The sequence below is a fragment of the Palaemon carinicauda genome, chromosome 37, assembly GCF_036898095.1.
Source record: "Palaemon carinicauda isolate YSFRI2023 chromosome 37, ASM3689809v2, whole genome shotgun sequence".
In the NCBI taxonomy this organism is placed as follows: Eukaryota; Metazoa; Arthropoda; class Malacostraca; order Decapoda; family Palaemonidae; genus Palaemon; species Palaemon carinicauda.
Genome location: NC_090761.1, coordinates 50,753,241 through 50,765,740, shown reverse-complemented (window position 1 = coordinate 50,765,740; position 12,500 = coordinate 50,753,241). Strand labels below are relative to the sequence as shown.

General features: G+C 34.3%; 1 protein-coding gene and 1 long non-coding RNA gene across 2 annotated transcripts in view; one reads left to right on the top strand and one right to left on the bottom strand.

The window, feature by feature from the left end:
• Positions 1 to 12,500, top strand: part of LOC137629655 (uncharacterized) — a 142,988-nt gene that overhangs the window by 1,841 nt on the left and 128,647 nt on the right. The gene's annotated exons all lie outside the window — the stretch shown is intronic.
• The window catches only part of LOC137629094 (uncharacterized), a 7,390-nt gene continuing 647 nt past the window's right edge, over positions 5,758 to 12,500 (bottom strand). The window contains exons 2-3 of the mRNA XM_068360361.1: positions 7,735 to 7,981; positions 5,758 to 6,340 (exon numbers count right to left, since the gene is read on the bottom strand). Of these exons, the coding sequence (XP_068216462.1) occupies positions 6,165 to 6,340; positions 7,735 to 7,963 (405 nt within the window). The 5' untranslated portion in view covers positions 7,964 to 7,981 and the 3' untranslated portion in view covers positions 5,758 to 6,164. The remainder of the gene's footprint in view (positions 6,341 to 7,734; positions 7,982 to 12,500) is intronic.

The window sequence follows — 12,500 nt, the reverse complement described above, 5'->3', positions numbered from 1 at the left end:
CCAGCTAACCTAACCTAGTAGTTGACAGGTCACAAACCTCAGGTATTTACTGAGAACGGTAAAATTAGCCACGATACGAATGATACACAGTGTTACCAACGGTACGGTGACATTACTAGGGATAGTAATGCTAGATATTTCCATACGTATTTTAAATTATTTTTTCATATAAGTTTTACACAATATATAAAAAGTACAAAAAGGGTACAGAACCTAACTAACCCACCTAACCTAACCTAGGAATTCCCAGGTCACAAAACTCACGTATGTACTAGGAATGTTAAAATAAGCAACGTTACCAATGATACACATCGTTAACAATGTTACAAAGGCATTGCTATCGGTAGTAATGCTACGGTAATATTATCATGTGTATTTTAATGAATTGTTCCATATACACTTTACACAATGTATAAAAAGGGTACAGAACCTAACAAACCCACCTAACCTAACCTAGAAGTAAAAAGGTCACAAAACACATATAATGACTTTTGTTGAATGACTTACCTTTATGAAAGGGATGTCGAAACTTGCGGGACACGGGAGGGTGAGACTGACGGTGTAACTTTAAATAATATTATCATCCATGCGGGTAGGCGACTTTTTCCCTAAAAATTTACCTTTATAAGAAGTAACGGTATAACCACAGTGACGTTTCTTTTTGGTTTTGGGTATCTTGGTTTCGGTATTACAATAAAACACGTAAATGTCTTTCCTGTAAGATAGGAGGGAACGGCACTTGGGGCACTGTAAACGTTGAGGAATTACATTTTGTGCTTTAAGGAATTTATCGGTATTATTGTAGTATATTACAGGGCAATTTAAGCAACAAATATTTAGCATTCTACGTCATTTGCTGATTCTTGGTTTGAATTAATGTTAGAAACTGGTAAGTTTCTTGTGAAATTTTATTATGATATTCACTCTTGTATCAATAGTTTTCCTCAGTTTGATGCCATGTAATCCAAAATATAATTTGGTTAAGAGAAAAGATATAATGAGATAGCATGCTGCTTCAGTAATAGTCGTGGTGCGGAGAATGTGGACTTGGGTCATGGCACAATATATTCAGGATGAAAACATTTGAACCCCTTCAAAAAAATAAGAGATTTATACATACTGTATTTGTAATCCTTAGGAACTATAGATACCATTTCTGGATGATTACATCAAAATCAGGTTGTGTGTGTTTTTTTTTTCTTTGATTAGCTTATTTCCAAGATGGCCTCCACCGAAACTCTGCTCAATTTGTAGGAGCATATCTCAAGAACTAATGGACTGATTTTGAAGTTCAAGTTAATTTAATGATTTTCCAGAGTGCTGGATTGGCTTATGAAGCATTTGAATCGATTCAAGGTCGATATCGCACAGTATGGCGTAGGTCTGGGCAAGGAGGGGTTGATTTAATGTCACAACGCAGAATACCATATGAATAGGCTATGTAGCTGAAGCCGGATTTTTTTTCTTACTTTTCAGAAAATGAATCTCGAAGTAAAGTGCATTGTGCAAACATCACCTTCATATGGACTCAAGATACGAAGAGTAGCAAACGGTATACATGTTTTCCATAAACCTTTTGGAGTAAAGAAAATACTTACTTCCCGTATCAAAGTCACAGAAATAGAATTACCACTGTTAAAGAAATATGAAGAGTTCTAAGAGAAGTTACGACAAATGTATGTGACTGAAAAAATTTTGTAATTTGCATATCATCTATGTGATTTAGGTCATACATAGCTGTGATTGAATCATGAATATAATCACATCATCTCTGTGCTAGGTCGTCAGAATGGAGTATGTCACCAGAAAAGTTAGCCAGTGCAAAGCAGCAGGCGAAGATTTTCAACCAGGCATCAGTGAGAATCGATTTTAAACCATTCTTTCAAGTAGATGAACACTTGTGGTAAGCTCATTAGGCTACAGTGATGACTTGGGTTAAGATACGTATCATTATAATTAATTGCTAAGCTACAGTCCTAGTTGGAAAAGCAGGATGCTATAAGCCCAGGGGCCAAACAGGGAAAATAGCCTTGTGAGGAAAAAACCCAGGAAAATGACAATATTTTAAACAGTAACAACATTAACATTAATATTTCCTATATAAACTATAAAAACTTTAACAAAACAAGAGGAAGAGAAATAATATAACATATCGTGCCCGAGTGTATCCTCAATCAAGAGAACTCTAACCCAAGACAGTTGAAGGCCATGGTACAGAGCCTATGGCCAGGGCCGGATTTAGGCATGTGGAGGCCCACCCTGCTTGAGGCGGGTGGCGAGCGAAGCAAACCTCACCGGGGGACGCTATAAGCTCCGGGAAATCATTGCCGGTCCTGCCAGTAATGAATTTTGGTCATTTTAATCACGTGTGCAAAATGACTTCTCTTGACTCTGTACACTCGTGTATAAAAAGATTATGAAAAGCAATTTCAAATAAATATCTTATGTTTTATTACCATAAATCTAAATATGTTAGTTTGCCTTCACTCATCAGACTCTTCACACCTGACTGTACAAACTGACCATTTTTCGAAGGTGATTAAGAAGCATGACCCATCCTCAGTGCCGCCAATCTTAAAATCAAAACCAAAGTTTCTTCGTAGAAAAGAAAAAACTATAGCGGTATCTGTATTTACAGACCAGACACTTTACGAGTATTGGCCCTTGCAAATTTGGTGATCAATATTTCAAAGTCAATGTCTCTGACGATGTCATACTCGATGCTCATCAAAGCCAGGCGTAGCATTATCTCAATATTAGGAAAAATATCTGCAACTTTCTTGTCTAGCAGCAATTTGTAAAGGAAATGCTCCTTCCCAAAGCTTTCAGTTTTAACATAATCACCCAGGAAAAAAAACATCCATTTTTTTTCTTTTCTCACCTAGAAATAAATGAGGATTCATCCATCACACCACTTATTCACAACCCCAACCAGATAGTAGATTGAATAGTTGCGCGGAAGAAAAAGGATGAAAAGAACAAAAGAGTTTAATACACCCTTAAATTTCACTTACCTCTGATGCCACTCACAAGGATGTTCAGCAGTGTGGAGCGGTGAACCAGTATGGTACGCGTTAAAGTCTCTCTCTCTCTCTCTCTCTCTCTCTCTCTCTCTCTCTCTCTCTCTCTCTCGTTACAAGTATCGCACGCGTCAAAGTCCGTCTCTCTCTCTCTCTCTCTCTCTCTCTCTCTCTCTCTCTCTCTCTCTCTCTCTCTCTCTCTCTCTCTCTCTCTCTCTCTCTCTGTTTTATGGGACTTTTATACATTCGGTATAGATAGACTCAGGCGCACATGGTTTGATCTGCATTTGGGAGGGGGCAATGCCGCCCCCTCCCAAGTACCGCCCTGGGCGACCGCCCATACCGCCTATAGGAAGAATCACCACTAATTATGCAGACAATGGTACAAATACACACATTCAGTAAATAAACTCACGGAAACCAAGAAATATTTGAAGTCAGACTCACCTACAAACCGTCCCTTCCGATTTTGTCAACCAACAATGAATTAAAAAAAGATAGGAGGTAATTTTAGGAGTAACTGTAAACATAACCTAAATTTCTAATAATATCACGTTTTTTACTTTGGTTTTATCGTAGTTTGCCGTGATGGAAAAAAGATAAATCATAAATAAACACAATTTTGTTTTATTCCAGACATAAAAACTTTTATTCCTTATATATTCACTGAAATTAAAACTTATTTAAGCCTGGGTCCTTTTTTGAGGTCCCCTAAAATGTGGAGGCTCCTGGGCAGGTGCCCTCTTTGCCCCCCCCCCCTAAATCCAGCCCTGGCTATGGCACTACCCAAGACTAGAGAACAATGGTTTGATTTTGGGGTGTCCTCCTAGAAGAGCTGCTTACCATAGCTAAAGAGTCTTCTACCCTTACCAAGAGGACAGTGGCTACTGAACAATTACAGTGCAGTAATTAACCCCTTGAGAGAAGAAGAATTGTGTGTTTCTTTTTATTCATCGAAAACGTTAATCGAAAGAGTCAAGAAATGTCATGTAAAAGAGAAAATATTAGAGGCTAGAAGCTGAAAACAGTATAAGTCAGATGACTGTTGTTGAAACTGGTGAACATTTTTACTTTAAAAATCATTGTTTGTTTTGTATTGATGTTGCATATCATAGGAAAATACCCTATGCTCGTCATAAACCTTCCTATTTAAAGGTTTAAAGGCCGCTCATGAATGGCAGAGGCAAGGGACAGTGACATTGCCCTATCAAGCAGGACAATGCCCGAGAGACTGACCATATTACCTATGATCAATGGCCAAGCCTCTATTCACCCCAGCTAGGACCAAGGAGGGCCAGGCAATGGCTGCTGATGACTCAGCAGATAGACCTATAGGCTCCCCCAAACCCCCAATTCTTATCTCACAAGGATGGTGAGGTTGCAGCGACCAAAGGAACTAACAAGTATGAGCATGACTCGAATCCCAGTCTGGCAATCACCAGGCAAGGACGCTACCACTGGGCCACCACAACCCTATTCTATGTGTTCTGATGTTGATCAGCAGGATTAGGAGTACACCAAAGTTTTTTAGGAAAGTGTTCTGTGCAAAAACAGGTTAATAGAGGTTGTTAGATATCCTTTCGCTAAAGATGACTTAACTGCTGTAGATACAAAGCAGATTTTATGTTTAAAGACCAAGGCTTTGTTATCACCAACTTATATCTTATCCTCTGATGGGAATAAAATTTGTAACTCGGTTGAGCTGCAGCAGCAAGATTATGAACACAAAGCAGGCACCAAAATCAAACAAAGAAAACATCTCGCTGATGATATTAAGGAGTATTTCAAGGATGCAGTAATTATCCTTTCATCACCAGATATGGCAAATACTGTCTTTCACTTTTGAAACAACAAAGTTACTCTACTTGGTGAAGCAGGTGAGGGGTAGTGACCTTGATGCAGCACCGGCAAAATTAGATACACAACTCCAGAAAGAATTGCAATCTTACAAGCAAAAAAGGGGAACATACACTGTGAGCATCGACCGCCATGCTGCTTCTTATCTTGTCTGTGAAAGTCTCTTAAACGTTCTTGATAAAATGAGTAACAATTTTTATAGTTCTTTTGATAGGGAACATAGTGGCAAGTACAGTTAACAGCAGACCAAGAGATCTTCAAATGGCACTTTGTGTACCTGTAAGGAGAAATAAGTCTTATATGTCTTCTTCATAAATAGTGTCTGCTGCTCCTGTGATAAGGTTCTTTTATTTAAGTACTCAGCAACTGCAGTAGTAGCTCAGGGTATAGATAAAGGTGAAAATTTATATAGATGACAAATATCATTCAATGCTGCTCTAATAACTTTGATAGTGAGATATCTTCCCATATCTTTTTTAAATGTGCTATTCAGTCATGAGACTGACTAGTAGCTCTCAAAATATCGCACGTACTTGTGCAATGTATCGGCGGCGTCAAATCTTGGAAATATGCCAATTAAAAAAAAAAAGACGCACAGCCTTATTTGGATGTCATCATCCAGAAATGGTATTTATATTTCTTAAGGATCACAAAAGTGTATGAACCTCTACTATCAATTTTTTGAAGGTGTTCAACTGTAAATTGGACTTGTTCTTCCTGACTACTAATAAATATCGATGAGGAATAGTGAAACACAGATCTACTAAATCAAAACATTTAATGCCATACATATATGCACATGCACACATAATATATATATATATATATATATATATATATATATATATATATATATATATATATATATATATATTATACGTGTACTTGCGTTTAGGTAGACAGCCGTGATAAGGCCACATCAGAAACTTAAAATATTAACTTTCGTTATTTTCATTTCAATTTAATTAATTTTCAACTCTTAATTGATTGATTATTACATTTAATTCTACATATTTCTTCCAAAGTTTAAAAGGTCTGTATTAACATGAATTGAACATAATACAGAAAATTTCTAAAAACAAAAACGGAAACATGCAATGTGTCTTTGACAAACATCAATATGAAGTACAGATCCAATCGCTTAAAAAGGAACGAAGGAAAAATACTTTGATAAATTCTCCATGTTGAGAATTACTAGACAAAAAGTAAGGAAACAATAAAAAGGAAATTAACTTCACAAAAAGCAAAACAGTCCGACCGATGCTCTTTTACAGTAGCCAGCGACTTTCAACATTTCATGTCGGTGAAGATTGGCCTGTGGGCTCCAAGCGTTTGCCTAATCTTGCAGGCATGGACGGGGTACTTCGCCTTCATGGTGTCAATCACGTACCGTACGCGTTTCATCTGCTCGTCGTTGCAACCGTAACACAGGGGTTGTCCTGGAATAGGGTCCCATAGGAGTGCTGGGGAGAGAGATATGGAGAGATTTAAAATGGTTGTCCTGGGATAGCGTCCCATAGGAGTAATATGGAGAAAGGTAAAATGGTTGTCCTGGGATAGCGTCCCATAGGAGTAATATGGAGAAATGTAAAATGGTTGTCCATAGGAGTGCTAGGGAGAAAGATATGGAGAAATGTAAAATGGTTGTCCTGGGATAGGGTCCCATAGGAGTAATATGGAGAAAGATGTGGAGAGAAGTAAAATGGTTGTCCTGGGATAGCGTCCCATGAGAGTGCTGTGGAGAAAGATATGGAGAGACTTAAAATGGTTGTCCTGGGATAGCGTCCCATATGAGTGCTGTGGAAAAAGATATGGAGAGACTTAAAATGGTTGTCCTGGGATATCGTCCCATAGGAGTGCTGTGTGAGAAAGATGTGAAATGATAGAGGTCTTGGGAGTACTTTTTTTTACGAATTTCATCAAAATTAACCTTCATACATTCGACCATACGGGTAGTTTATATTTTCATAATGTTATTCGATGAATAGACCTATTTGGTATACAATAAATGCTGATATTATTATTATTATTATTATTATTATTATTATTATTATTATTAGCTAAACTTCATTATTATTATTGTTATTAGCTAAACTTCATTATTATTATTATTATTATTATCATTATTATTATTATTAATTATTATTATTATTAGCTAAGCTACAACCCTAGTTGGAAAAGCAGGATGCTATAAGCCCAAGGTCTCCAACAAGGAAGAATAGCCTAGAAAGGAAAGGGAAAAAAAAACAACTGCAATAAAGGTAATGAACAATTACTATAAAGCATTTTAAGAATAGTAACAACATTATTGTTATACAATAAATATTAGTACAATGAGTGAAATCTTGGAATACATGCTTTACGAATTACATCAAAATGTTACTTCATGGTAATTTGTGGTAATTGATATTTTCATATTATTATTCAATAAATTGAACTATAGTGTTGTACTATAACTGTTATTGTATAGTTTTTTTATTTGCAAATGTTTTAATATCATTTGCTGATATCATTGTTACTTTTCTTAAATTATTTTATATTATTTGTCCATTACTTCTCTTGTAGTTTATTTTTTACATTGTTACAGTTTTTAAAGTATTTCATATTGATTGTCCATTTCTTTTCTTTTACTTTTTTTTTATTTCCTTTCCTCGCTGGGCTATTTTTACCCTGTTGGAGCCTTTGAGAACATCTTGTTTTTCCAACTAGGGTTGTATATTGGATAATAATAAAAATGATAATAATCAGAATAATAATAATGATAATGATAGTAATAATAATAATAATAATGCAGTGTGAACAGCCATTAAAATGAGCCATTATAATGTTCATGTATACAAACACGATGCATTCTTACATTTGAGAGCTCTACCAATATTGTTACAGCGCCCTTCATTAATGGCGCACAAGGTGTAGAACTCAACATTGGAAGGGCTGTTCATGTTCTCGGCGAGTTCGTTCATGTCGATGTTCAGCAGGGGCTCCCTCAGGCTAGCAGGGGTATTTGGCCCCTGCGGACTGCAGGACACCATGCCATTGCGGGCCAAGAGGATGGCACAGATCACAGCAAAGGATTGGGACAGCATATCTGAAAATCGAAATTTCTGGAAGAGAGGGGAAATTGGGGGTGTTATAAATTCAAGAAATTTTTAAGCTTGTAATAAAAAAAAAAAATGTTCATCTTAGTTGGGGGAGAAATTTTTTTTTGAAGCATAAATTCACTGGCTGATTATATATAATCTTAATGATTATATTACAATGTAATTCACAGGATAATTATATATAATCTTAATGATTAAATTATAATTCAATTCACAGGCTGATTATATATAATCTTAATGATTATATTACAATGTAATTCACAGGATAATTATGTATAATCTTAATGATTAAATTACAATTCAATTCACAGGGTGACTATATATAATCTTAATGATTAAATTACAATGTAATTCACAGGCGGATTATATATAATCTTAATGATTAAATTACAATGTAATTCACAGGCGGATTATATATAATCTTGAGTAAATTACAATGTAATTCACAGGCTGATTATATATAATCTTAATGATGAAATTACAATGTAATTCACAGGCTGATTATATATAATCTTAATGAGTAAATTACAATGTAATTCACAGGCTGATTATATATAATCTTAATGATTAAATTACAATGTAATTCACGGGGTGATTATATATAATCTTAATGATTAAATTACAATGTAATTCACAGGCTGATTACATATAATCTTAATGATTAAATTACAATGTAATTCACAGGGTGATTATATTTAATCTTAATGATTATATTACAATGTAATTCACAAGGTGATTATATATAATCATAATGAGTATATTACAATTTAATTCACAGGGTAATTATATATAATTTTAAGAATTAAATGAAATATTTATATGAATAGAACATCGTAGTGTAGAAATTCTTTTTAAAACATTAGAAATTGCATTATAATTCATAAGCTGATTATATATAATCTTAATTATTTATATTACATTGTAATTCACAGGGGGATTATGTGTAATCTTGAGGATTAAATGAAAGATATATATATATATATATATATATATATATATATATATATATATATATATATATATATATATATATAGAACATAGTACAGTGGTGCAGAAATTATGTTTTTAAACGTTATGAATTACATTATGATTCATAGGCTAAAATTGTTTATTAATCCATATTTTGTTTTGCAATATAATTACAGGTCGTTACCAAAATCAGCCCAGTAATAATTGGTTAATAATCCTGATAATTGTATTTTCATTTCTTTCATCATCATCATCATCGTGAGCATCTTCCTCTACTCCTTATATATCCTCATTATAAACATCAACAATCGCACTGCATTATTGGAATTATCTTTCTGTATCATTTCTAAATGATTCTCCCTGACTTTCTTTACTTGAGAAGAAGAAACGTATATTACATCCTTTGTGGATGAGCCCGCCATCTTTTTCTATTATTTTCTGATGTTATTATTAATAGGCCGGGGCTAGTAAAGGACACCAAATTTTTCTTCAAAAAAAAAAAAAAAAAAAAAAAAAAAAAAAAAAAAAAAAAAAAAAAAAAAAAAAAAAAAACCTACAGGGAAAAATGGAAGTTTTGTTTTTTCTACAAAGAAGTATTTTTTACGAAGTTGTTTGATAAAAAAGTAGTTTCGCCAGAGGAGTTATGCATTTTAGTGACCGAATACTATATTGTTGTATTTAATAACAGACTTCAGTGGTTGTCAACTTGAACTTTATCATTATATTTTTAACAAATATTTTAAACAATATATAGAAGAAATATGATAAGAAAAACAGCATAAAAAATTATTTAGAATGTAATAAACATATAATGAATTCATTAAGGAAACAAATTACATAAGTAGTGCGACTGAAATATATTTTTTTTCAGCGTACCAATGGGAATTGCGGATAAACCTAAACATCTACATTCGCAAAGCAGTCGGAAAAACTGGCCTACAGTTTTCTTAAAGTTGAAGGAATTGGAAGTTCTCTGACACAAAATCACATCACGGCCCCTCAACAGAACGTAAATACTGCTAATCTATAAGAAGAGTAAAGTAAATAGAGTCCAGAGACTATTGAATAACCTGTGAGATCTTCCATCAATGAGAGTTGCTTCAGAGGCCCAAAGGCATCAATTATTGTAGAGAATAATTCCTTCCTGAGACTATAACTAGAGATGACTGCTAGGAACAGTTTCCGGAAAATAGAATCTTGTGGTGCAACTGCACTGTTAAAAAAAGTAATTTTGATAGGAAATTCCCCGTATATATATACTGTTCTCAGCTGTATTTCAGTAAAGTACGGACGCCCTTTACGTCAATATATCAGTTTTTAAAACGGTAAAAATCCTGGAATAAATGTTGCCAGACATTTGCTGTTTTTTTTTTTTTTTTTTTTTTTTAATTCAATTAGAAATGTACTCCAAGAAGGTAATTGCCATGCATAATTATTGTGTAAACATGGGTAGTGCATATCACGGGGTTATCTCTACATACGTGTAAGACAAATTTTATATGTTGAAGGGAACATAGTAAGGATGTTGACCTCAAAATTTTGATCCCCACAAATCTCAAGAAGTTTCCTTCTGTTAGCAATATTCTGTAGCTTTGGTGCCATTGGAAATGGTATACTGTCTGGATGTCAGTCTTCTATTTTACAAAGGGAATTTTGTCAGGATTGTTTGTAATAAAGGAAATACCATTAATAAACTTAAGGAAGGTGAATTCTTTATAATTAGATTCATCCATTAGACTCTTCGAAAATACCACCTCCAAAAACTCGTGGTTTGATCTCTGCAGAATACGTTATCTGTCGTATAATTACCATTATCATTTAAGTCATTATAATTAAGTTAATGCAAATGCCGAAGTGAACTCTTAATTAGTTATTTCGAGGCTAGTAAAGCAAAGCCTGTACTCAAGAACTTTATACGTCAAAATATATATAAAAAAAATATTTTTACAACTTTACACTGCTGTTTCAAGTTTTTTTTCCCGTTGTAACCAATACTACAACATCCAAGATGCTTTAGAGACACACTATGACGGATATCCTCGAAAAATTATAGCATAATTTCCCTAAGTAGGTTCCAATTGTATCTGTTAGAATACTACAACTTTTGAAATTAGATTTCCTTGAAAACTCTACTCTTTTCCAAACCTTTATCTTTCTAGATATGTGCCCCTTCTGAAAATTGTTTCTTTTATCTTTCTAAATATCTTCCCCCTGTGAAAACTTGTTTTTTATCCGTATAAATATCGGCCCCCTTTAGAAAACAGCCTTTGTGTGTGTAAATTTGTGCCCATTCTGAAAACTGCTGTTGTCTTTCTAAACATATGGCCCTTCTGAAAACAGCTTGGTATCTAAATTTGTGCCCATTCTGAAAACTGCTGTTGTCTTTCTAAACATATGGCCCTTCTGAAAACAGCTTTTGTGTGTGTAAATTTGTGCCCATTCTGAAAACTGCTGTTGTCTTTCTAAACATATGGCCCTTCTGAAAACAGCTTGGTATCTAAATTTCTGCCCATTCTGAAAACTGCTGTTGTCTTTCTAAACATATGGCCCTTCTGAAAACAGCTTTTGTGTGTGTAAATTTGTGCCCATTCTGAAAACTGCTGTTGTCTTTCTAAACATATGGCCCTTCTGAAAACAGCTTTTGTGTGTGTAAATTTGTGCCCATTTTGAAAACTGCTGTTGTCTTTCTAAACATATGGCCCTTCTGAAAACAGCTTTTGTGTGTCTAAATTTCTGCCCATTCTGAAAACTGCTGTTGTTTTTCTAAACATATGACCCTTCTGAAAACAGCTTGGTGTCTAAATTTCTGCCCATTCTGAAAACTGCTGTTGTCTTTCTAAACATATGGCCCTTCTGAAAACAGCTTTTGTGTGTGTAAATTTGTGCCCATTCTGAAAACTGCTGTTGTCTTTCTAAACATATGGCCCTTCTGAAAACAGCTTTTGTGTGTGTAAATTTGTGCCCATTCTGAAAACTGCTGTTGTCTTTCTAAACATATGGCCCTTCTGAAAACAGCTTTTGTGTGTCTAAATTTATGCCCATTCTGAAAACTGCTGTTGTCTTTCTAAACATATGGCCCTTCTGAAAACTGCTTTTTTATGTCTAAATATGTATTCCTTCAGAAAACTTCTTTTATCTGTCTAAATATGTGTCCCTTCTGAAAACTATTTTTATCTGTCTGAATATCTGTTTCTTCTGAGAACTTTTTTATCTGCCTAAATATTTGTTTCTTCTGAAAACTATTTTTATCTGCCCAAATATATATTTCTTCTGAGAATTTTTTTTACCTGTCTAAATATCTGTTTCTTCTGAAAACTATTTTTATCTGTCTAAATATCAGTTCCTTCTGTAAGCTGTTTGATATCTGTCTAAATATCTGTTTCTTCTGAAAACTGTTTCTTATCCGTCGAAATATCTACCCCTTCTGAAAACTGGATCTAGATAATCACAGTACAAATTTTGTGAATATTAATGGCAGAAACACTGCTAAATCTTTTCCACTTTCCCTCTGTTCTGAAAGAAGGCTTTAATACCGGATACTTTTCGTCCATA